The sequence below is a fragment of the Amborella trichopoda genome, chromosome 8 (genome assembly GCF_054954075.1).
Source record: "Amborella trichopoda isolate Santa Cruz 75 chromosome 8, AtrichopodaSantaCruz75HAP2 v2.0, whole genome shotgun sequence".
NCBI lineage: Eukaryota > Viridiplantae > Streptophyta > Magnoliopsida > Amborellales > Amborellaceae > Amborella > Amborella trichopoda.
The window spans coordinates 512072-539147 of NC_142343.1; the positions used below are offsets into that span (position 1 = coordinate 512072).

The following is a 27076-nucleotide window of genomic DNA, read 5'->3' on the forward strand; positions in this document are numbered from 1 at the left end:
ACTCTCTCTCTCTCTGTATAAAAAAATCGAAACGATTATTGCTCTGATTCTCTCTCTTAACTGTATGCTATTTTGTCATGACAAACAGAGCCTCGCTCTGAAGCCTCTCTCTCTCTCTTCTATCTTTGTCGTAAGCACGTGGATTGCTGCATCTTTGGCCAAAACTGAAGCTTATTTTCTCTCTCAACGAAGCTTCGAGGAAGATGCAACCTGCGTCATGACAACAACGCATACCTCACTCCTGCCCATTTGCCATAAAAGGACTCTGCCTCTCTATCTCTATATAACACCCCACCTCATCCTCATCCTCCTAATTAAATCTGATAATTCATTAGAGATTTATAAGTACGGCCTTCTACTTCCATTGTAGAGAGAGAAAGTGGGGGGAGTTCAATGGCTTCAAAGAGCATCATTGATGTGGAGAATGGAGGGAACTTGAAGGGATTGAGCAGGGAGATAAGGCATGGGAGAACGGCTCATAACATGTCTTCTTCTTCTCTCAGAAAGAAATCGGACGTCACTCTGCTTCAGAGTGTTCAGATTGGGGTTTTGAGAAAGATTTTGGCGAATTTGCAGGAAGTGATCCTCGGGACTAAGCTCGCATTTCTCTTTGTTTCAGTCCCCGTTGCCATTGTTGCTGAGTACTGCAATTTCGGCCATGTGAGTGATGTCAACTCCCCAATGGAAAGCAAACCTTTTCTTTCTCTCTCTACTTTCCCACCTATCAAAAGAAAAACCATGTCTCTCTCTCTCTACTTTCCCACCCATCAAAAGAAAAACCATGCCTTTTGCTTTTTGTTCTCTCTCTTAATAGAATCTTCACAAAGTTGGCAACATACTGAGTTTAAATTTATGAGCGAATTTATACTCCATTATATCAAGATTTTAATTACAAGCCTTTAAAAGCCATAAACCCAACAAAACTTTTATATATATATATATATATATAGTTTTTTTTTTTATTTTTTTATTCTTTATTCTCCACAAGAACCTGATGTCTCATTTTGTATACATTTTCGTCAAGAAAATCTTACTTTTTGTTTTCTTTTACCTGTCGCGAGAACCCCTTCTCTCTCTAGACTTCATGTTTTCGGTCTTCCTCTGGTGTAGTTTGGAATCTTATTGGTTTTATTGAAAAATCTTTCAGGGATGGGTCTTTATCCTGAGCTTACTGGGCCTCATACCTCTCGCTGAACGAGTCAGCTTCCTTACAGAGTATGTAATCTGCCTAGAGAGAGAGAGAGTATTTCAATAAAGAGAGAGAGAGAGAGAGAGAGCATTTCAATCCAAAACCACGAGTTCATGACTAAACTGATTTTGTGTTTCTCTACACAGGCAGATTGCATTCTTCACAGGCCCAACAGGTACCCAATGTTGGCGTATGGATATTTTGTTAGTATTTATGTATCAGTATATGAGTATATATCTGTTGAGTCAATAACTACTTCAAGATTTAGTAATTACCAATAACGGTTGGTATCAGTCGTGCTTTTTTTCTTTTTTTTTTAGAAAAAGCTAACTCATACTCTATTTGAAGAAAAAAAACGGGTGGTTTTGTTCCCACTATTAACACCATCCTATTAATATTTTTTAAAAAAGCTAATTTATAATCTATTTGAAGAAAAAAAACGGGTAGGGACGTATCTTTCCTACTGAATTACTCAAATAAAAAAAATGTAATTAATTTAAAATAAAAAACAAAATGTACTTCCTAAAAAACTAAAGATAACCTTATTTTCTTATAAGCATTGCTCTCCTCCTTATATGCAAACTTTAAAATTTTAGATAAAATATGAAATGCTCTATTTATACGTGGAAAAGAACTGTATTTTTTTTTTTTTTTTTCAATATTACTCATCGGTCACCTTGAATTTTGTTTTTTTAATTTTTTTACTTTTCTTTAGTAGTGCAGTGCCTTGAAGCTTGGGCCGCTGTCCTATAACAAAATAAAAGAAACTAAAAATAATAATCACAATTTAAATTGATAGAGATTTAATTTTGTAATTTTTGAACAGAGCATTTTGTATTTTACCTAAAATTTTAATGTTCGTGTCTAAATCACTTGAAAGTTAAAAGATAAGTTACCTTACTATCTTTAAAGACAAGCTTGAGGAACAAAATTGAGTTTTCCTCCAACAAAAATAAAACATACCCTTATTTTGGGCTAAGCTTTAGAAAAGCTTTATTTTGAAAAAAAAACAAAATTTAACCCTAACCCGATGCAATAATTAAAAAAAAAAATAACCTTAATAAAAACTAAAAAAATATATTCATAATAAAATAAAAAAATAATTTAAGTCTCAAAAATTTGAGAAGAACGAATGAAAAATGCTGAATCCATTTGATTTTGATCTGCATCGCATGCTCACCTGGTTCTTTCAATTTGGCCATGGAAATTACAGTGGGTGGGCTTCTCAATGCAACCTGTGGAAATGCAACAGAGCTTATAATTGCCTTCTTTGCCCTTGCAAGTGATAAAATAGTGGTGGTAAAGTGCTCCCTCTTGGGCTCTGTTCTCTCTAATCTCCTCCTGGTCTTGGGCACCTCTCTCTTTTGTGGTGGTCTGGTGAACCTCAGGAAGGAACAAAGATATGACAGAGTAAGTATTCTGTTTCGAGATTCTAGAGAGAGAGGGGGATTTTGTTGGTGGGTTTTCTCTCTGATACTCTGTTCTGATTTGATGGTTCTCTTTCAGACTCAGGCCGATGCGAATTCGGGTCTGCTCATATTGGGAACGATGTGCCTCATTCTCCCACTGCTCTTCAAATACGCGGATCCTTCGAGCTTGGGGCATCCAGCCCTCGATCTCTCGCGGGCGAGCAGTATCATAATGCTCATCTCCTACGGTGCTTATCTCTTCTTCCAGCTAAAGACCCATCGCCAATTGTTCGAGCCTCAAGAGGTGAGAGAAACACAGAAAATTCTCTGTGTTTCATTCCTGATTCTTGCAAACTAAAGATACAAGGTTCAGGGCTAATTCTTTCAAATTCAAGGAAAGGAACCGATGTCTTAGTTTTCATTTTTGAACTTTAAGAAAGAAAGTGTTGGATTTTTTATCAGGACGACGACGGAGACGAAGAGGATTCACAGGTTGAAGAGGCGGTTATCGGGTGGCAGAGCGGGGTCGCTTGGCTGGTGGTGATGACTGCTACTATCGCTCTCCTTTCTGAGTATGTGGTTAAAACCATTGAGGTACGCCACCATCTCTCCTCCAACAAATCCTCTCTCTCTCTCTCTACAAAACATGAATTCTCTCTCTACCGAAGTTTGTACACAGCTAATGGATTGTTTTCATGTAACTAGTCCGCAGCGAACTCATGGGATATCTCTGTGAGCTTTATAAGCGTAATCCTTCTACCCATAGTCGGGAATGCGGCCGAGCATGCCGGTGCAATCATCTTCGCTGTCAAGAACAAACTGGTTAGCCTCTGCTGAACTCCTAGAGAGAGAGTGTGTTTGGAAGAGATAGAGAAAGAGAGGAATTTAAGAGGGTGCATCCATCATCAAACAAGAGAGAGAAGAATAAATTCAGGAAATGGGGGTGGATGAGCCATGAATTTACAAGTGTATCCATCATCAAACAAACAGTATCCATTTAATTTTTTCCTCAAATTTACTTGCAGGATATCACTCTAGGTGTTGCCATGGGTTCTGCATCTCAGATATCCATGTTTGTGGTATGAATCCTCTCCTATGCTCATCTAGAGAGAGAGACAGTCCAAAAACATTGAGGTGGGTTTGTTGTGAATTTGATGATATTTTGGTGCAGGTTCCATTAACAGTTGTGGTGGCTTGGATGATGGGGAAGGGCATGGATCTTGACTTTGGAATCCTTGAGACTGTCTCTCTCTTCATATCAGTAGTTCTTGCTGCTTTCATGTTGCAGGCATGCCACCACACTCTCTCTCCTCAAATTTTATTGCCTTGTTCTTCAATCTCAGTTTCTGGTTTGTTTTTTCATGACCCATAAAGTGAATTGTTTTTCTCTCTTTTCTTTCAGACCGGAGATTCTCACTATATGAAGGGATTCATTCTCCTGCTCTCCTACTTAGTCATAGGCGCATGCTTGTTTGTTCTTAAAACTCCACTCGGTAAGAGCCCTAACAATGAATTCTCCTCTCTCTCTCTCTCTCTCTCTCTCTCTCTCTCTCTCTCTCTCTCTCGCTCACTCAATCAACTCCAGATTTTTTTATTTATTTAATATAAATAAATTAGATATTTTTATATAAAAAATAAATTTTAAAATATTTTTATATAAATATTTATTTTTTGGGATGGTACACAATAAGATCATTTACCTTCATAATTGATTACAGCTATAAAATCAAATAGCTTGGATGTGTTCGAGAATTTTCTTTTTTTCAACTTTGAGTTTGGTCAATAAAATAAAAGTAATAATCTTATAATACCTTCTCATATCTTAGGATTTTAAATGATCATTATTAAATTTGACACAGATTTTTAAAAAAATTGAAGTTCTCACTTATATGATAATGTTTTTTGATATTAATGTTAAATTTAATGGTAATCTTTTGAGATTTTAAACGTATGGGTGTGGGATGATCTTATCGTATTATTACTCATGAAATAAATGCAGCCACTTAATTTTACATCCGATAGTCAAGATTAAGTGAATGTCTAGTAGAAAAGGTAAATAACCTCGTTATATAGTTCCCTTATTTTTTTAAGACGAATTGGCTCGAGTTTAACTAAAGCAGCTCAAATCTGATTGAAGCGACGCACTAAACTTCGCCTTCGCCCCACTCGAGTCTCAGGATTAAAATCTGAAAGCTTCAGCCTCTGGGGCTAAACAAAGCGAGTTTGACAGAACGAGAAAGAACCTCATTTTCTCTCTCAAAATGAACTCCCGTCTCTTTCTATCTCTAGAGTGAGGAGTTCGATTCTCTTTCTCTCTCTAACGTTGGTTTCTCATTGTTGTTGTCGGCAGATGAGTCCAAGGTTGTGAATCTTAAGGGTGGTGCATTCAGTGGAGCTGCTGCATTTTAGTCCTACAAGATTTGAATCTTTTGATTGTTAGAGAGAGAGAGAGAGAGAGAAGAATCAGCGTGCTCATTCCTTTTTCATTCTTTCATTTTTATAATCCCTCGGTCCTTGGCTTAGGGATTGAAAATGTCGGCAACTTGCTGTACATATTCTAGAGAGAGAAAGAGAGAGGTTGGCATGTCTCCTATCTTATATCAACTTCCTCAATTAGAGAGATGTCATTTGAGTATTTTTCTAGAGGGAGAGTGGATGAAATAAATCATTCTAAATTTATGTAAAGTTGCAAATTTAATACGTAGAAATAAAGATGCGCTTCAAAAATCCATCAAAAACATTGGTTTAATGTTGAAATATCTTCAATTGATCGTCATAATATCAAGATCCATGAATATGAAAAAAAAAAAAAAAAATGAAAAAGATTTTGAGTCTTAAAAACTGTGTATCTTGCAACACATTGATTATTTTCAAAAAAATTTATATGCTTATAGATTTATTTGATTTTATCTATTTTTAAAATTTAAAATTTTATAATTAAATATCAAAATGGATTTTAAGATAATTTTAAAAAAAAATTACACCAAAAATTATATATTATGATAAAATTTCGAGGTAATTATTGGATGGTTTGAAGTTGCAATCTTCTAAATATCGCACCCTTTTAAGTTTCAGGTTTCTTCTAAGTGTCTTTCATGATTGACCATCTTTTAGTTAAAAAAATAGGAAGGGTTTGGTGTAGTAGGTGTTGGGTGAGATTTTAGAGAGAGAAACCTCAATATCATTATAATAAAAGAGACTTTAATGCCTCTCCCTCAAGATTATCAAGAGCGATAAACCTCAATACCATTATAATAAAGGAGATTTTAATGTCTCTCCATCAAGGTGATGTGTAACGTGTATGGAATTGGGCATTCGAGCTAGTAAATGGTGTGGTCTACAACAAAATTAGTATCATGGTTGGTCGGAATATATCTTTGAAAAAATAAAAAATAAAAAATAAAATATAATACAATAAAGTTTTATTTTGTTTAATTGGTGTGACGAGCCAAAATATTTCATTTGGATTATTAATGATTCTAGACCAAAAATCCATCTTTTACTACGGACTCGACCGGCCAATAATTTTATACCAAAAACGATTGGTGGCTTGGTGGGGTGGTTCGGTGAAATGTTTAATAACCATGCACTCGATACCTATTTAAGTAACATGATTGTATATTTCGAGACTACACAATGGACTTACTCGTTAAGGGTGAGTATGCAAACTTTCTATTTACTTGTAGAAATGAGATTATATTGTTTTATATCCTCTATTTTAATTGGACGGTGTATATTTGATATGATTTTTAAAATAATATATATTTTAAGATAGTGTCAAATCTACATTATTGATATCAAATGAATAGTTTAGATTGTTGTAATTTTACTTTTAATTAAGATTACAATTATATATATATATATATATATATATATATATATATATATAGGAGAATTTTTTGTCATCATGTTATTATTGGATGATATAGATTTTGATATGATTTTTAAAATAATATATATTTTAAGATAGTGTCAATTCTAAATTATTGATATAAAATGAATAGTTTAGATCATTGCAACTTTAATTTTAATTAAGGTTACAACTTTATATATAACGGAATAATTTTTTATCTTCGTGACATTATAATGTAATGAAACTACGCTTCTAGATAACTATGTTTGTGGCATCTATATGACCTACAAAATTGTAGACACCCTCTTTATATCCCAATAATCAATTTTTAAAATATAAATTTAATTTACACCTTAAATACGATCAAAATGAGTTCTCTTCACAATGAATCTTGACCAATTATTTGGTGAATTTCAAGATATAAGCCTTTACGAACTCAAATTCATTTTTTTTTTTTCTTAACAATGTTCATCATAGCAAAGGCATTAAAAATTTTGAAAAAGAAAAAATTCCTTCTAACGTCTAGTCTAAGCTTCAAGTCATGTTGGATGAAATAAATAAAACTTATTTCAAGTATGAAGAAAGTACACAAAGTAAGTTGCTAACACGTTTGATTCATATGCTGTTGTCGTTCAAATTTAATGGCAGGTAAGACACAATTGTGTTTCCAAACCAGATGGCAAGAGAGAGATGGTCTATGAGACAGATGCCATAGGTGGAATAAATTGTTAGAATTTAAAAAACCTCCGTCATGAAGAAATAGCTGAAATAGGAACACCTAATTTTGGGATTCTACCAAGATCGCGTATTTGGCTGGCTAGAAATAAAACATGCGAGAAAAACCATAATACAAGTATCAGAAATAAAACAAAAGAATTCACATACCATAAGAACACACAAATTTATGTGGTTTACCTCAAAATGTTATATTTATGGATACTACAACCAGAAATCCAATATACTAATAAGAATTATATTAAATATTTTGAGATACATAATTATCTCTCTAACTCTCGACAAAATGTAATATAGCAACTCCTTTAGACTAGCTCTCTCAACCAATATCATCGGGTAATCTCCCATCTTTATTCTGCAGCTAAATCTCTATCCAGGAAAAAAACCTCGAGACCTCTCTTGGTAAAAGGCGAGACATAACATAACATCCATGAAAAATGCGTCCCTATAAAAAATCAATATCTAACTTTGAAGGAAGCATTATCACAATGTTTATCTGCATAGGAAGTTCATTCCTCTCTATATAAAAACCTTGCCTCTCAATGTAAAAGACCGTTGCCTCTCTATAAAGGAAGCTACGTAAGGCACACACATCTTTTATCACTCATTCCATATAAATAAGTTCATGAATCTATGATGTTATATATATCTCAAACTTAAGATATTCAATACTTTAAATTTAGTTGAAGTTCTAAGTATTTTACTCAATCTTAACCCGACTTATACTAAGATTTCGGAAGGGTGTGGCTTTGACTGTCACCCTCTCCTATCTTAACCCTAAAGTGAGAATGGAACCACTCAAATGTAAAAGTTTACTACATATAGTGTACTTATGTAGAAGTAGATTTTTACATTTACTCTCGAGAGCAAAAGATCTACTTATATGAGGATTTTCTTGATTTGAAGTAGAGTTCTGTTTTCAAATGCTATGAAAATTATTTAAGAAAATCATATTGACTTTCATATGCTTAGTTTTTCTTTTAGACCAGTTTTGTTTACTTTTGTGAAAATATTGAGAGAAAGAGATATGAAATGAGATTTTTTTGGTGGATGAGGAAAAACAAAAACATGGGCTCTCTCTCTCTCTGGATCTCTGGAGAAAAACTGCATGGTGTTGTGTAGCATATATGTAACATCGGCCGTCAATTTCATGTATACATGGTGATGTGTAGCATATTCGCGTGGTGGTACTTTTTCTGATATTCGTGTGGTTAACGCCCTAAACAATCAAAGTAAGACGTAGGTCTAAATAGTGTCAAAATATGATATTTAAAAATAGTGTAGATCAAGTAGACTATAAACACGTTTAAAATATTTTAAATTGATGGCCCAAGTAATGCATCACAAGATGAACTATTTTCCAAACTTGTAATCCGTTTTTTTTTTTTTATGTTTATATATCTCAAGGTCGAGATGATCAATTTGAAGGATTTTTTTTTTATGATGGCAAAGTGGCTAAAGTTCCATTTCAGATCCAATGGCATGAAGAACATTTAGATTTCCACCTTTTCCACCACTCTCTGGCACTTGTGGGTCGAGTGTAATGCACGTATTCATGTGGGGAGAATGACCTCTAGAGAGCACCTCCTTGGGTGCATCATTCACTTTGTGAGAAAGTTAGCAGAAGGGAAGGGTTGGGCTTTCTACCCCTTTGAGCTTCATATTTCCACTAATGTAAAGCTTAAGTGGCATATTGCTCTCCCCCCTCCACCCCAGTCCCAATCTCATGGTCTCTCTCACCTACATGGTATTTTAAGTTCAACATCGATAGCTAGTCCTTTTGCAACCCAGGCACCACGGGATGTGGGGGGGGGGGGGGGGGGGGGGGGGGGGGGGGGTCATTAGAAATGACACAGGTGGCTTTGTAGTAGCCTTTACTATCCCTCTTGACACCAACTCCAACAATGCTACCGAGTTCCATACCTTGGATCGAGGTATCTCCTTGGCGCATGAGATAGATTGCCGCCATCTTATCATTAAGAGTGACTCTAAATTGCTAGTTGACTCACTCACCTGCCAGGACGTTTCCCCTTGGAGGCCTATCATCCTCTTGTCCAACTGTAGGGCAAAGCTCTCCTCCTTCGCAGATCACTAGTGCAAGATAGCACATGTATTCTCGGAGGAGAATATGACTGCTGATTGCCTGTCTAAACAGGTGGCATTCGTGGCACAAGCCACAGTTTGGCTGGCCCGTCCCCTTGATTTTGTCACTCCCTTCATTTCAATGGATAATACCAATGTTCCTCTTTAAATGCTTGGTTAATTTATTGTATATGTTCTCTTCTGCAATGTAGCCTTTTTTGTGTGTTCATTAATAAAAACAAAATGGGCAGCGGCTTGTTTATCCTCAATGATTTACCCAAAAATAAAAAAATAAAAAAATCTTCTAACGAATTTTTAAGTTGTCTTAATTTGATTGTTTAAACACTACTGGACATCCGTGATCATCAGATCGACCCAGATCCAATCTGGGCCGTTGGCATGTGGTTTATATATAGAGCTTAGGCTCTAAACGATCAAATTAAAGCTTACCTTCAAATAGTGGTGAGAAATGTCGTTTCAATATTGAAAATCTTTGTGATAGTCTTAAAATATATTTTTATATTTATTTATAAAGTTTGAAGCTTAAAAAATAGTGTATTTCGACATATCTATGAAAACTTGAAAATCTTGAAAATTGAGGGACAAAAAATACGTTACAAAATACACTATTTCCAAACTTACAATCCATTTTTTTCTCATGTCCATGCATCTTGATGTCGCGATGATCAATTTGAAGATATTTGGGCATCAAAACGACCTCTTCTAGTGAAATTTTTGAGGTAGCCTCAAATTTGATTGTTTAGAGCCTCGACTCTCTCTCTCTCACTATATATATATATATATATATATATATATATATATATATATATATATATATATATATATATATATATATATATATATATATCTAATGTAATTGTTGTGACCTTCTATTTGTAGAATGAGGTTATGATGTTTTACATGGCCTAGTATTCGTAAAATTGAGCTGGAACGGTTAATCAGAGATGGGCTTGAAAACGGTTTAATCAGCCTAACTGGTAAACTGAGCGATTCAACAGTTCTAATCGGACAGGTCTTGCGCGGTAAAAAAAAAAGCATATAAAGAATGATTAAAACATAACGCAATCAAATGAAGTTGAAAATTAATGAAAAATTTGGATTTTAATGAATTGCTTTTTGAATTAACGTGAGTATTAATGACCACAACAATTTATAATATTTACCATCATGTAAAGAATATTAAACAATGCATTACAAACCAAATTCTTTATTTTTAAGAATTTATATATGTTTTTTTTTTAATTTTTTAATACCGGTTGATTACCAAAACTACCCAAAACTAATCTAACATGCCAGTTAGCGGTTAGATTGCCAGGTTTTTCCAATTGTGACATGGCTCATAGATTTAAATTTATTTTTGATATAATATCAAAAAATTGTATGTTTTTTAAGATAGTGGAAAATCTATATCATCACTCACCCAAAAAAAAAAATCTACACTATCGATATAAAATGGATAGTGTAGAGCGTTGCAACCTAACTTTTAAGTAAAGTTGCAAATTTATAAATAGGGGACTAATTTCATGTCACCGTGTCATTATAATGTAATGAAACTATACTTCTAGAGAACCATGTTTGTCGCATTTGTATGACCTAAATAATTGCAAACACCCTCTCTTTATCCCAATAATCAATCACCAAAAAATAAAATTCAATTTGCACTTTGGTGGAAATAGATTACCTCCAACAATGAATCTAGACTATCCATTTGGTAAATTTCAATATCTAAGTGTTTACGAATTCAAAATCATTTTTTTCTTTTTTAATATTGTTCATCTAATGATCATAAAGTCGTATAAAAAGTTAAGAAGGAGAATTGTTTTTTCTACCACTTCGATCTAAGCATCTTCCCAAAAATGGACAACCTATATTAGTTGGGTTAAAAAAAAAAGCTTTTCTAAATTGTTGTTTTTAAATTATACTTTTTCCTAATTGTTCATTAAAATGAAAATAATGTATATTTAAAAAATGGGGTCAGAAAAATGGCCCTAACATAATATATTTTAAAAATAAGGTTAGATAAATGGCCCTAACATAATTTTCAGAAATTAATTCGTTATATTACTATATAACTATTGTATGAAATCACTCGCTATATGTGTATGTATGTATGGTGTTGTAAGCATATTTCTCATACATAGTGTTGTGCCTAGGGACATCCAGTTGTCTAATATTATAACCTAATGACTGAATGAATGCCACACATTAAATGTTGGTTGAGGTTTGACTACCAAATGGCTCCTAAAACGTTGTGATGGTGTCTAGGAATTTAAATCATACCATTTTTTAGGTGTGATAATATGCTAAGCTCCACAATATACTTGTTCGACACCCCATTTTTTAATAAGGCAAAATTGACTCATTTTTTTAACTTTAGACAACCCTTAGGATCATACTAACCACAAAATACCATAGTCCGTAGTCCTCATCTTGTAATCCAATATCCTCAAGACTCACTTATATTGAAAATAATCAATAAAAATTAGCAAGATATCGTACTTCAACCTGATTTTTAGAAAATCACTAAAAAATGTGTGGATCAACCCATCATCTGAAGTTTCAGATTTTGGTCAGATCTGGGCTGGGCGACACAAGGTGTGTGGCCAAGATCTATTGGGCTCAAATCGACCCAAATCCCCCTCTTTCAGCTTCCAAACCTTTTTTGGACCAGATTCAGTGAATGTAGGCTAGGCGACACAGCTTTTGTTGCGCAAGCCCGGGTTTGATCTAGGCGGCACAAAGTATGTTACCCAACCCTCTGACCACCAAAATTCGATTGCGATCTAGCATATCCACTTGTTTTTAGAAGTTATACAGTCCACACGCTTTTGGGTCTATAAAAATGCATTTTGCCAACACTTTTAGGGATGGCCAAAAAACATGAGAGAAGAACCCTGATCTGTGAGCAAAAACCCTGATCTGTGAGCAAAACCCTACAATGAAATCCTAAAATCCTAGACCATCAGCCACTTCCATGAAAACCTATCTTCAACCTTCAACTTTAGATCAATCTAAATCCTAGTTCAACCAAGCCACAACTTGGTCAAATCGGGATAGAGAAAGAAAGACGCACGACGTAAATTCAACGACGGTCCTGATGCGGACGACACCTCAAAGCCTTGAGTGTCATGGGCCAACCGGCTTAGTAAGGTATATTTCTATTACCATTTCCCTACATTTTTAGTTTCTTTGGTGATCTTGATAGACCTAGGATAGTTTATTGCTTTTCTTTTGGTATTTCATGCAAAAGATTGATGCTGACTCTGCCATTGATCTAAGAGCAGATATGTTTGTTTTTGGATAGATTTGTCTCTAGATTATAACTCGATTGATCTCACGTCTCTACTTTTCTTTAAAAAAATAAGTTTGTAGTGTCATATCCAGGTATCTTCACTCGAAGATCTCTAAACGCATAAAAATCTTAAAAATAGATGGTCCATATAATATGTCGCAAGATGTGTTATTTTTTGGATTTGAAATTTTCTTTTATTTTCCCACATCCGAACATCTCGATGATCAAATATATCGTTTTCCAATATCAAAATAGCCTTTTTTGATAGAATTTGAATTGTACCGTAAAGTACAATTTACATAATTGTACCTTATATAAACTTTTTCCTTTTATATATTTATATAAGCTATTATAGAAATAATGTACATACAACTTGATATCTGTCTCTGCTAAAGCCAGAACTAGCTCTCTCAAACCTCAAAATTAGCTCTTTTTTTAATCCACAAATCTAGCTTTCGCTCTCCTAACCCACGAACATATCTCTCTCTTTATAAGGAGGCAGCCACATTAGTTTCTCTCTCTCTCGCGCCTAAGCCATAACCCTATTCCTTTATGCAAACATAGCCAATCTTAATCGTCTCAGTATAAAGCAAATCCGACACTTGCCACTGTATAGACGAGAGAGTTTCGAAGGAAGAGAGAAAAATGTGCTTGTTTTGGTAGATATAGGGGTAGCAATGGGCTAGGTGGCTGCCTCGACCCGATTTGGGCGGCTTTAAAAAAAACAAGGCCCGAGGTACAAAATTTGGAAGATATTGAAGTTTGTGTTATTTAGAAGGGAAATAATTGAAAGAGGAAAATAATAAATTTTAATTTTTTTTTTTATGCAACTTCTAAGAGGGGCATTTGGTAATAATAATAATAATAATAATAATAATAATAATAGTAATAATAATAATAATAATAATAATAATAATAATAATAATAATAATAAAAAAGAAAAAAAAAGTGGATGGTATTGTTGAACGTTGAAAATATAAAATAGGAGCGTATCATTTGATGTCTACAAAGATTGATTTTGTGGGTAAAGGCGATAAATATTTAGACTAGGGCCGGGGCCACTAAGGGCCTAGTATGGTTCTTGTAGGAACGATTTGAGCCCAATCCGGCCAATAAAGGTAGACTGTCCCATGACCGAGCCAGGCCAGCCATGTTGTGGTCTTGGCCCAGCTCGGGCCTCCCCTTGGGTTGTGGTGCTCATGCCTACCTTATGTACTATTTTGTGGTCGAAGCTCTTTTATATAGTAAAGCTTGACTTTATAACTCATTGAAAATTGCAATTCAAGTATTGAGAAACTTTTATACCTATCATCTCCGCACGAACAATATCGGTGTGAAAAAAATAAAAAGAATAATTTCAAGCTCTAAATATGGTCTATATTATACCAAATTATCTAAACCGTCAATTTCACACTAAAACGAAGTGTTCATTTTTATTTTTTAAAAAAATTTATTGCCGAACTTGGAAATTGATTTAGAGCTATTATAAAAATTTCTGTGGGTAAAATTACTTTTTCAAAATTTGAGATGAGGCTTTATTTTGTTTCGATAAAACCTGGGCTTTATAATATAAACTTCATCCTCTTTTCAATTTTATAGAAATGTTTATTAAGATTTAAGAGAGAAATTAGGGAGAGGCAGTTAGGGTGATTGGTTTTCTACTTGCGTTCCACTCAGACCCAGTAACGACGCCAAATTAAAAGGAGGAGAGAGAGAGAGGGGATGGCCTCTTCCTCACTTTCTCTCTCTACAACTGAGAGGAAGATTGGGTTTTGATCTCTCTCTCATTGAGCTTGAGGTTTTTGGGGTTTACAGTTTTTGTGATGAGAGAGGGCGTGTTAATATGGAGGCCCATTCCAGGCTTTGAGCCCCCTCCTCCTCAACCTCAACAGCCCAGTAATGGCAAACTCGTTAGCGAATGCAGGGGTAGAGAGAGAAAATGGGGAGGAGAGAGAAATTGGGTTTTTGCTTCTGTGGGTTTTGGAGGGAAGGGAGAGAAGGGGGCCTCAAAAGAATTCCCGAGTAAGGAGCAATTTGTGAAACACCCATTGGCATTGTTCTCTTTGGTTCCTGATGAGTTGTCCCTCTGCATTGCGAGCGCCATTGCAGGAGCTGCTGCCAAGACATTCACCGCACCTCTCGATAGAATTAAGCTTCTCATGCAGGTCACTTCTTTCTCTCTCTACCCATGTTTTTTTTTCCATACTGCTATTGTCCATTGGCTTTCTGCAATCTTCTATTGAAATTGGTTTCATAGAAGACGCCCTCTCTCTACCCATCTTTCTCTCTATCTTCTCTGTGCACTAGCTTTGATGGAATTTGGTTTTTTTGTCACAGTGCTACTCTCCATTCGCTTTTTGCATTCTTCTGTTCGCTTTTTGCAATATCCGCATTTGGATTCCTAGTATATAGTCTCTCTCTAACTTTCTTATTTTTTACATTCAAGCGAATAGTCTCTCGCTTACCCATCTTTCTCTCTAAGTCCCTCTATCAGGCCATATTTGTTCCTCTACTCGGTGCCTCTCTCCCCGTATCTTTCTCTCTCTACTACTCTTTATTGGCTTCCTGCAATCTTGTATTGAATATGGTTTCTTGGATTAGTTACTCTCCTTCTACATCTTTCTTTTTCTCGCTTAAAGCACTAGTCATTGATGGAATTTTGTCCTTGTCGTAGTGCTGCTCTCCGTCGGCTTTCTGCAATCTTCCATTTAGTTTGGTTTCCTGGAACATATGTTGTTCACAGACACACTCCCTCTCTGAGTTTTTCAATTGTTTCTTGTAGTGGTGCCTTCTGTTTTTGTTATGGGAGCATTTATAGTCTAAGTGCCTTTTTTCAATTATTTCTTGTAGTGGTGCCTTCTGTTTTTGTTTTTTTATTATGTTTTCACCTTCTGCTTGAATTTCTGTTCCACTTAAATATGGGAGCATTTACAGTAGGAATGCCTTTTGATTGTGTTCCTAAACTCCCTCCAATTTTAGAACTCATATGGTATTTTATTTTATTTTGTTTTGCTATTTGTTGTCTTCCTCTTTCTTATCTTTCAAATCCTATTTATTTTCTCTTTTTATTTTTGGTTGGATTAGCAACATTGTGTGGGGGTTGGAGTGGTGTTTTATTTTAGAGGAGCACCTTTTCAAAAAGAGCACTTTGTTTTCTTTTGCTCCTTATTCAGCTACAAAGTGTGTATTTATTTTTGGTAATCTTATCATTCGGTTGCAGACTCATGGTATACGGGCTGTTGAGAAAAGTCAAAAGCAGGGCATTGGTTTTGTTGAGGTTGGTTTCTCCTTTTGTTTATATTGCATTTTTGACTGGTTTTGTACAGGCTTGGAATCGATATTCATTGTAACAATCCATTCTGTTAAGTGCTTTTTCTGGTCCACTTGTTGCAATCATCAGTTTCTTTTTCCAGGTCCACTGTTGTCAATCATAATCATGTTTCAGCATATTGTAGTGGTTGAAGTTCGCATTCAGGAATTCTTATTTGCAATCCTTAATTGAAAAGCTCATGTCTTAAGTAGTTTCTTATCCTCCTGTGATTTCATTTAGTTTGTAGTTTTGGCAAAGAACTAACTAAAACGCGGTGTCAGTCTCAGTCTCTGCACTGCACATTCCTTTTCCTTTTTCTTTCGAGATTCATGAGTATGGCAAAACAAAATCAAAATACTTTGTTCTTCAAGATGTACATCCAAATAAAAATTTGAATTCCTGTGCTATATCAAATGAAGACAAAAGAAGACTAGCATGGTAATAAGTCATATGGAACACACTTCAAATAGATTTCCAAGGATGCAAGTAGAGGAATTCATTGTGATATATGAAGTTTTATCATTACTCCTGATTATATACTGTGGAATTCGGTTGAGCTTAATCTTGAATTGCCTTAGCAAGATTACCACGTGTACAAACTATAGACTATCACTAATAAATCAAATTTGGGATTCATTGCTTATGAATAACAGGCCATTACGATGATTGGAAAGGAGGAAGGACTTAAAGGTTTCTGGAAAGGCAATCTTCCTCAGGTATATGTATATGTTCTTCATATATATGTCAGCTTTACATGTATCGCCTTTGCATGATTAGCTTGATCTTCTGTATGGTAGAACTTATGTTATTTGAAAATATATGATTTTCCTTTGAATTGTTTCAGGTGATACGGATTATTCCATACACTGTAGTGCAGCTTTTCTCATATGAAGTATACAAGGTGAATGTAGAGCTTGAATAATTGTTTGGCTGATGTAAACTTTTACTGCATTTAATGTTTGGATAAAATTATCAGAAGCGTGATAAGAGTGTTCGCCTAATGAAAAATGTCTCAAAATTTTGTATGCATATGGTGTTTTTCCTTTCCTTTTACTTTTTTTCTTTATAATTACTGGAAGAAATTGTTTTCATGTTTGTATAATAGTTTTCGTTCTTTTCTTTGTTGTTAGCCAGGATATCCGCCAGTTCTCGTGATATATAGAATTTACAAGAGAAACTATTAGTATCATTTGTAATATTCTTTTGCTATTGTTGGTTTTATTCACCAACAAAAACACTGATTCCTCTTCTGGCTTCTGTTGTATATTTGGACAGAAACTCTTTAGAAGAGAGGATGGAGAGCTCTCCGTTGTTGGGAGATTGGCAGCAGGGGCTTGTGCGGGCATGACTTCTACTCTCGTAAGTCTTATTTTGTATCATCATTTTATATCGTGCCCAACATGAATACAATGTCTCACAAGTTCTACTTTTCACTATTGACCTGATCAAATCATGCAGCTAGACATAGCAGCAGTCCGTAAAAGTCCAAATACATCTCCTAGGCAGATTTTGAATGCTGGAATATTGTTGTCTAGTTAAATTATGTCACAATGGAAAGTATAAAACTTATTCAACATGCACTATTTTTGTAAAGTTTTGGCAATTTACAAGTGGTTACTTTCTGTAATTGTTATTTTTGAATTATAGATTTTTCGTTCTAAAATCATAGGATTTACTCCTTTTTTTTTTGAAGTACATAAATTTTAAGCGTACAAACTCCCAGTAATCTGTGACCCTAACCACAGTTTTCTTCCTTTTGGCAGTCCAGCCTTAATCTCTTGCTTTCCCTATTCCCAAGAAAAGTTGGTGGGGCTTCCATATGTTAGATGGTGTCTTACTGGGTGATTGACATCATTAAGTGATCCAGAGATCAATGTTCGAAAATTCGGTTGCTTGACCGCCTAGGCGAAAAAAATTTCAAAACGCCTACGCGCAATTTGGGCTGGTGCATTAGGCTTTTTTGCTTTTGGGTGTCCGCCTAGGCTGTCTGGGCAGCGCCTAGGTGCTATTGTCTGGTCGTCGCCTAGGTGCTATTGTTTGGGCGTCGCCTAGGTGCTATTGTCTGGGGCCCTCCTAGGCGGCGCCCTGTGACAACTTGCGGGCGGCCCTTGGGTGAGGGTAAAATACGTAATTCCTTTTAGGGAAAAGGGTTTTAGGGGGTATTCTTAACCCCCAATAGAAAATCCGTGGCCTTTAGGATGAGAAAAACCCCTAAAAAACTACTATTTTTTGATTTATCGAAAGATCGACAATTTTTTATTTTTTCGATTTCTTCCCAAAACAAAAGCAATAGTTCTTGGGTGGATTTGGAGCTTCTAATAGTTGATTTTGAGAACTTTTGGCGACCCAATAGACGAGGTTTGCACCGACATCGATTTGATTTTGATATTTTAAAACTATTATCATATTTGAAAGAGGGTTTTGATTTTATTTTGCTACAACATATTATGTTATGAATCATGTGTTTTTTTGTTTTTTCCTTTCACGGTATATTTAGATGTTTGTAGTTTAAAGATTGATTTGTTTGGTGATTTATTGATTTTTTTCTCACTTGGACGATGAAATTGAGCATATATCGTATACTTTTATGAAATTGAATAATTGATTCCTTTTTGGTACAATGTCTCTTATTTTGATATTCTATTTTTTTTGTTATTTGATGAATAATTGATTATGTGATATCTTAATGGGTCAAGTCTTATGTGAAAGTGAAACTAAACACCCCTATTTTTTATGTTTGGGGTGCAGGGGGTTTTGATTTTGGTGAGGGCACCCTGTCCTTGGGCGCCCGCCTAGGCAGCCAGGCACCCAAACTGCCTAGGCACCCGAATCCGTTTTTTTTAACATTGTCAGAGATCTTCAAACATCTCCTTCCTCCATGGGGCAGTGCGCCAGTGATCTTTTTGTCTCCCAACTAGGATATCTTTTTGTGAAGGAAAATGGTTTGATAGGGCTGCAGCGCTATCAAAATAGGTAATAACTCATCAAAAATTGCAATTCAAGCATTAGAAAACCTTTAAATCAATTAAAGATCTACAAAAAAATGGATTTCAAGCTCTAAAACTAGTGTATATTGGAACAAATTATCTAGATCATCCATTTCACCCTAAAAATAAGCGTTCATAGATCCGCAAGATTTGTACCATTTTTTGAGTTTTGAATTTCACTGTCGGTGTTGGAAATTGATTTTAGAGCCATCATGGATATTTTCGTTGCTGAAAGTGCTTTCCGAATGAGGATTTGAGGTGAGGGTTTATTTTGTTTTCATAGAGCCTAAGCATTATAGAAACCTCACCCCTTTGGGAATACTTTGCATTTTGTTTTAGCCTACTCTCCCTCTGTTTCATTTTGTTTGCATGTTTTTGAAAGGCAGGGTATTGGAGCATCATCTCATCTCTTCCTCCTCTCCAATTTCTGTTAATTTTTCCAGCAACATTTTTTTCATTTCATAAAATTGCTGTATTTTGGTTTCACAGCTCGATGATAGATTAATTTTAATTCAGTTTTCCTTTCTTTGTCTCTAATTACTTCGACCTTATGAGGATTTTTGTTCGGTTAGTGTTTTATTTTCGATTATCTAGTTGGTCTTTATTGAAATTTGAGAGGTACAAGTGATTTTACGTGCTTGTCTTTTTGTGGATGTATGGTAAAAAAATAAAAATAATTATAAAAATGATAATGCTATAGTTTGACTCTCAAGGGAAACTAGGAGTCACTTTTTCATGTCTCTCATTTGTGGTCACGCACAAATGGAGCACCCTTTAGTTTTAGAAATGGACCAGACTTTCTGGGAGCCTCTAAAATCTGGTCCATTTCTAAACAAATTGTGTTCTTTTAAACAATTTATTTGAAGACAAACCTGTTTTAGTTTTAACATCACTGGGTAATAATCTTCATCCAGTGGTTATTTGGTATTTTTTTAATGCCATTTGAAGGAATGCATACTTATGAAGCCAAGAGGATGATTATTACTTTCGAGGGACTAGGAATGAGAAGTGTGGGGTGGGTGTGTGTTTGGGGGGTGGGGTTGTTACATAAACAGCCATCATCACCACCGCTCCCCCCCCCCCCCCCCCCCCCCTTTCCCCCCCAAGAAGAAGATGAAAAAGAAAAACAGAAAAAAAAAAATCTCCCCCACAGAATGAACAACCACCCAAAAAAAGGAGAAGAAGAAACACAAACCATTTTCCCCCCTTTTCCAATGGGGGGGGGCTGAAATCTTTTCCACTGCTCGTGTGGGCACATCACATGGCCTGATGTATTCCCATATTTGGTTATGCACCATTTGGACTGGTGCATCTTGCTTGGCCACACCACTTTAATGTATTGGCATAATTCATTAAGCAGCCACATTTGATAACGATGGCCTGGGTACGAATAAATTATATGGTTATTCTTTTACTTAGACTTTTAAAAGTAATGAAAGTACTCGAACTTTCTGGACTAGTCCAAGTTCTAACCTCAAAGTTTTGCTCTCTCATTTAATGTATGTCAGCTCCTCAAATATATTCACGAAAGGATACATTTATGGGGACTGTCCAAAAGAGGAAGGAGAACTTTAATAGCTCTGAATCACTTGATGTTTGTCATAACTATCCAATAATAAGGCACTGTTTCCAGGCTATTAAATTGCTATTTCGACCAAATTGCCATTTCAAATTTGAATTGATTTCTTATTTCAAATGGGCCCTCAAATTGGATCTTTTGCAAAACCTCCTTTAAGATGTTTACCAAATCCAACTTGGCTCTCTCTCTCTCTCTCTCTCTCACACACACACACACACGCACACACACACACACGCACACACACGCACACACACACACACACACACACCCGACCACCACCGCCTAGCCACCACCACCATCGCCTAGTCACCACCACCATCCTCATCACAATGCTGCTGCCACCACCACCACTGCACCACCATGACCACCACTATCGCGCCACACAATAACGATTTGCAAGTCAAATTAAAACGATCAACCACCCCTACACATCAAATGATGATTACCAAATTGCCACTTGGTCTATTCGAAAAAAACATTTGACTAAATTTGAAATCAAATGGTGCCTAAACATAATTTATACGTGGATGTATAGAACCCCTCATAGGAAGGTTTAACACTAGATTAGGGCTGGATGACAATGGTAAGGAAACTCTGTGTTTGTGGTGGAATTTCAGGGGAGTTTTATGCGAACTTGCAAAATGAATAAGACCTGCACATTTATATTTGTGTAATGGTACTGTATCATTTTACACTGAAAATTAAAATTTTATCTTGTGTTGTTCAAAAGTGATAACTATGAAGTTATGCAGTTTTAAGTCACCAAAAAGTCTATAATAGTAATGCTTATTGCATAAGTTATGATATCAGTGCCTATGGAAACCATAATATATTGAGGTGGTCACCATCCGTGGAAATGTTGGATGGTAATGGAGTGCAAGTGGGATGCACTGTCGAGGTACTGCCGTATTCTGATGGGTCCTACTCGTTCCCCGTCCCCATTAATCATTTCATTGGATGGCAATGCCTCAAATGGACTTTGGTTCTCCATACTCCTTTGGATTATATTACTTAGTGCATCGTGCCGAAGATATTTTGGCTCATATTCAATCTTTACTTCCTTTTTTTTTCAATTATTGGTCTTTCCACTTTTGTATTCTTAATAGGTGACTTACCCTTTAGATGTCCTAAGGTTGAGGTTAGCCGTTGAGCCAGGCTGCAAAACAATGACCCAGGTATGGGCACAAGTTAATGTCTTTTTTGGGAGCAAAATCTTTACATTTATTGTTACGAATTTGATGTCACAAATGAAGTTGGTGATGTGTAGAATTACATTATTATCAGGTTGCTTTAAACATGCTCAGAGATGAAGGAGTTGCTTCCTTCTACAGCGGTCTTGGACCTTCTCTTCTTGGAATCGCACCCTATATTGCTGTCAATTTTTGCATTTTTGACTTGTAAGCTTAATCCCTTTTGCTTTTTGCACTGAGAATTTTACTTTTTTGGAATTTATACTGTATACCAGGGATGCAACGTATATGTTAAACTAGAACCATATCGGCCCATCCATCTCAAATATCATAAGAGTGGAGATTAGGCAATGCCAGATATTCTCCAGGGTACATTTACTCTCCATTGTCATTGGGAATGGACAGTGTCACAGTGGTTGTCTCCGTCGCTTTCCAGATCCCACTTTTCTCGAGTCAACTTGTATTAAAATTCTACTTGTGTACCAACAATTATTGTTTTTAGCCTATTAGAAGGATGTTTGCAACCAGTAGTGCAGGTAACTTTGTTGAAACTTTATGTATATTCTCCAATGGGTGTATTTGCCGCATCTTTGTACAGTATTCATGCTGAAAGTTTCCCATGCAATTCAGTGCCCCCCTTTTAATAGGGAATGTATAGTGCACTTCAACAGGAGCAAAGTTTAGGCTGGCTCTCATGTGCCCCAAACACCTAGTTAGTTAGTTTTTTTTTAATTATCTGAAAGTTTGCAAATCATCTTTGATTCACCTTGTGAACAATATTTTTTTTCTTTTTTCTTTGTTTTAATGGTTTTAAGCTCTTGAAAACATAGATCCGATCATCCATAAAATAGATGGTCTTGAGTCAATGTTTGGGGCTGGCATTCATTTGGAGCACTTTTTTGGCTCCGAGTTCTCTTATTTTTTTTTAATTGATCTTAGAGATGAATAAAGATGATTTGGAAGTTCTGGGGTCAAGCAAATTCGTTTAACATAGTGTTTTGCCCGCAGGAGCATGTGTACAATTTGCTCCTGCTGGAGCACAAAATCATTTCCCTTGTTATTAAAAGAAGTGGTTTCTCTATGCGGCAGCAGTAATTGGAGTGTTTTTGTCTTGTTTGCATGTGTGAATGGCAGGATAAAGAAATCTCTACCAGAGAAGTATCAAAAGAGACCTGAAACATCTATTGTAACTGGTTTGGTGTCAGCCACCCTTGCGACACTTATGTGCTATCCTTTAGATACCGTTAGACGACAAATGCAAATGAGGGGCTCACCATACAAAACAGTTTTGGATGCTTTTCCAGGTAATATTTCGAATGCTTTTACTGTTGGGGTAGAATCTGATTGTTTTAATCCATTTTCTATCGTTCCAGTGTCCTTCTATGCAATCTCTTGAATGATAAAAACTTCTCATTTCTCGTTCACTCTCTATCGCTCTCTCTCTCACACGCACATACATAAATACACACAGAATCCTGAAGATGGAATGTTCAAGATGGAATGAGAGGAGTGCAAAGATGCTAACAGAGATAAAGAGGAAGTGTGATTTTAGTTTAGCAGGTGTTAGCCAGGATGGGGGGCAATCCATCCATTCAAGCCAACAATTCTCATTTAAACAATATAGAAAAACCATAGAGGGCCAGGATTCTTTGTTCTTCCTAGAAACAAGTCAAGCCCTAACAGCCAACTCTTTTAATGGATAGAGAGTAAGTGGGGAGCAACTGTGGCTCGACCAATGATCGCATTATCCATCATCATCACCGCCACCATCATCGTCAAAGCCTTTTCCTAACTATTTGGGGTCAACTACATGAATCCTACTCTGCCATTCTACTATATCAAAGATCATACCTTCAGTAAAACCATAATTCCCGACATTTTTTCTTACTACTTTCATCCATGTCCTTTTGGGCCTTCTTTTTACCCATTAAGAGCGTTCTACATCAACGAAAGCATACCTTCTAACCGGTGCTCTATTGGGTTCGTGCTGCACATGGCCAGCCCACCTAAGCTACTTTTGATTGTTGCTTATTGGAGCCACCTTGACTGATTCTCAGCAGCCAGTCAACATCTGGTTGTCTGGTTTGGACTTTGGAGGGAGACCACAAAGAGCTCATCGCATGGGCTGCCAGAGCATTAACAAAGAGATCGAGCCAGAGCGCTCCTTGTCTCTATATATGTTCGCCTTGTGCCTGAGCAATATCATTGATTGAACACTAAAACATAAGACTCTGTCTGTTAGGTTTCTAGGGCATCCTCTAAAGATTCATGGCAATGGGATATTCTCCAAGAAACCTGAGCTCCAGTATTGGTGGCAGTGAGATCTTTGAAGAGTTCCCATCTCCCTGAAATTTTCACCCAGGAGTTGAAGAAGTTCTAGAAGGAGGTGCTCGTCATGCCCCCCACATGGTCATGGAGCACCAGATGAACAAACCATCGCTCAACTCCCTAACCTAGCTCCCTAACCTGTTCACAGTAAACAACCCCTTTCTTAGTAGCGCCATCATTGCTATTGCCATAACAACAATGGATGGCTGGTACAGATGGGTATGGGGATACCTGAGTAGCAAGGATAATGAATTGCAATCGTGACTGATGGTGCCATCTAGGGCAAATAATGACTTCACATCATCAGTTACATAAGATGGAGTTGTGATGTCATCCACTGTGAGATGGGCTGCCTTCGTGGAGATGAAGGCAGAGCCAGCATCATTGCAATGGATGTTGATTGAACCATCACTGTGCGTGGCTAGGAACCCTGTCAGAGGGAAGAAGTGCGTGAGGCAGTTGGCGAACGTGACCTTGACGCCTTCCAGCACAGTGCCGAGACCTGAAGGGGTTTGACTGAAGAGTATGCCTTGACCTGAAGGGGAAGAGCATGCCTTTCTGGATGTAATGGGCGGAGAGCATGGCCAAATCCCATGGCATTAAGTCATAGAGTTCTATTGGGGAGGGTTGAGATGAGTAAACTGTAGATTTTGTGAGAGAGAAACTAGAGGTTGTTGGTGACATGGCTAGTTCGTTGCCATCTAGTTTGAATGTGAATTCACCATGAAAGGGAGGAGTGACTTCACTCCCTCGGTCTCATGTTGGACTGCGCATGGATGGCTTAGTTTTGGGGAAGTTTGCTTGGCTTTTGGGGATGTACAATGGGCTTAAGAAATTTTTTAATAATGATTTCAGGTAGAGATATGAGGTCTTCAGTTACTTGTCAAATGGAAAAGGATATAATCACCCCAGTTTGGGAACTCCTCCTTGCACACACGATAAATTTGGCACTTACTAAAACTCTCTCTCTCTGTTACAGACTCCCTCCCTTGCTGCCCCCGCCCCCCCGCCCCCCCCCAACCAAAAACGAAAACACAAAAATACATTTATGGATAATGATTGAGAGTGGGATTCCTTTGAGGTAGCTTGGATACTTAAAAAGCAAGTGCTGGATTTTACAGTGTCATCAAAATTGGACTAGTCATCGAATTGGTGAGGGCACCGGCCACGTCATAGGTAAAACTAGGCTGATAAATATAAATAAAAATTTTAAAAATTATGGTCAAAACCAGTTTGAAACCAGCCAGTTCACATTTTTCAACAAGTCTATACCAGATATTCAGACTAATTAAATATTTCCCTCCCAAACTGATTGGTTGGGGCACCAGTTATCAGTCCGAACTGGTCGGTCTGGTCTGGTCATGATAACACTCTTTTGTAGAGGCGGTGTATCATTTATGGCTTACCCAGGGGTCGACAGGTGATGCCCTTATTGGTTTCATGTCAACTGTGTGGAACTTGATATTTGTTTTTCAATCTTATTGACTTCAATATGAATATATAATTAGAAATGACGAATGTTATTTTTCCATCCGTATATTGATCAACTCTATTTGCTTTAAAATTTTTTGCCTTAATTATTTCCATTATTAACATGCAGGTATTATGGCGGCTGACGGTCTCATTGGATTATATAGAGGTTTCATACCAAATGCATTGAAAAACCTACCAAGTAGCAGGTCTCTTCCTCTCCTCCTTTCCCTTGCAAATTCTCTTATTCGCTAAAAAGTATACTTCGATCCATTGGACTATGTGTGAAAAGCATAATCCCTTGAGGCCATCATTGTCAAGAATTGGACTGTGATTGCTAAGTGCGCGCCCTGAGAGCTGGCCATGACCCTAATGGTAGGTTTGCCTCACCCCATCGCCATCCATCATTTCATCAGATGGCAATGACCCCAATGGACTATGGTTTTGCATGGTCAAGTGGGTTGTAGATAGTATATATTATATGCTTTTGAAACCATTGAAGTTGGTCACTCTCTTGATCTTTTGCAGCATACGACTAACTATATTTGACACCGGAAAAGGTCTGATAATCACCAGTCGGCAAGAATATGAGAGAATCCTTGAAGAAAACCGCAATAATTTAGTTGCCTAAGAAATTTATTATTTATTCATTTTGTTGTTTTGTTTAAGCTTTAGGGTTTGCAACAACCTGGCCTTATAGCAGTTTTTGTATTTGTAACAATGCGTTTTTGCTAATCTTAGTTTAAATTTTTGTGCATTGTTATTCTGCCGCCGCTGATCTTTCTCTCTCTCTCTCTCTCTCTCTCTCTCCCTCTCTATTTTTATTTTTGGCCAATTTTACCTTTCTTTGAATAAAATATATTTGCGGAATAGATGGATTCCTAACCTTCAAAATTGGTTAAATTGCTCTTATGCAGACGAAGAATATCAGTGGTTAAGGCATATTTAAGCTCAAGATTTAGGTTTGTTGATGATTGATTTATAGGCCCTCTTTCATATTATGGAAGCAACCCTTTTAGAACCATGTGTTGCCATTGGTTCCGTGACACACTGTATTATACTTGTTTTTCCTCCTTTTTTTTTTTTTTTTGATATATGTGTTGTACTTGTCATTTGTGGTTGTTTTACATTTCAAGTTTTAGCCTTTTGGTTTCTAAGTTATTTCCCTTTTTTGGCATCTTTTATGCATTTTGTGCAAAATTAGTGCTTTTCGAGCATTTCTTATGGATTTTGTGCGGATTAATTGTTGGCTTCTTCGGTAATAATTAGGGAAAGTGGACAATGAGACTATTCCCTTTGATATAAAAAAAAGGGTCCCAATCAACTTTAGCTATTACTTGTAAAATAAAATGCTCTTGTTTTGGGTTAAAAATCTTGAATAAACTAAATATATTTTGATAATTTTGCATTGGCCTAATTAAAATAATTTAGAAGGCCCTACTTGTCCTGGGGTTTAATACCAAAGTATGATTTTCCATTAAAGTCTCTTATTCTTTTTGGAAGCCATGACAAGCAAAGATGCGTCATTTGGCTTGAATCAAGTGGGCCAACGAAATGATAAAATTAGGGTGGCAGTGGGCTAGTCGGCCCGGCCTTAAAAAACAAGACCCTAGGCCACAAGATGCGACCGA

General features: G+C 36.4%; 1 protein-coding gene across 12 annotated transcripts; it reads left to right on the plus strand.

Annotated features, from left to right (window-relative positions):
- The first annotated feature begins 312 nt into the window (after positions 1-312).
- LOC18437956 (vacuolar cation/proton exchanger 3) lies at positions 313-26606 on the plus strand. 12 transcript variants are annotated; one of them, XR_016060181.1, is made up of 20 exons: positions 313-660; positions 1148-1215; positions 1336-1364; positions 2403-2599; positions 2696-2902; positions 3061-3192; positions 3304-3420; positions 3624-3677; positions 3770-3886; positions 4001-4091; positions 14691-14746; positions 15802-15858; positions 16545-16607; positions 16736-16792; positions 17167-17250; positions 21564-21632; positions 21742-21854; positions 22782-22951; positions 25576-25820; positions 26363-26606. XR_016060181.1 is itself a non-coding variant. In XM_020669480.2 (20 exons), exons 1-20 carry the CDS (start codon positions 394-396, stop codon positions 26421-26423), a joined length of 2088 nt encoding a protein of 695 aa, XP_020525139.1. In that variant the 5' UTR covers positions 313-393; the 3' UTR covers positions 26424-26606. The 12 variants fall into 12 exon arrangements, 4 of the variants coding, with proteins under 4 accessions (XP_020525139.1, XP_020525138.1, XP_020525144.2 ...); XR_016060180.1 differs by lacking the exon at positions 26363-26606 and adding an exon at positions 25974-26202; XR_016060187.1 differs by lacking the exon at positions 26363-26606 and adding an exon at positions 25974-26202 and having other exon boundaries at positions 21580-21632.
- Positions 26607-27076: the final 470 nt, after the last annotated feature.

Excerpts from the sequence above, each read along its gene's own strand:
- LOC18437956 (XM_020669479.2), top strand. The coding sequence starts at position 394 with ATGGCTTCAAAGAGCATCATTGATGTGGAGAATGGAGGGAACTTGAAG. Across the intron at positions 661-1,147 it reads AGTACTGCAATTTCGGCCAT|GGATGGGTCTTTATCCTGAG; the intron begins GTGAGTGATGTC and ends AAAATCTTTCAG. Across the intron at positions 16,608-16,735 it reads GGAAAGGCAATCTTCCTCAG|GTGATACGGATTATTCCATA; the intron begins GTATATGTATAT and ends GAATTGTTTCAG.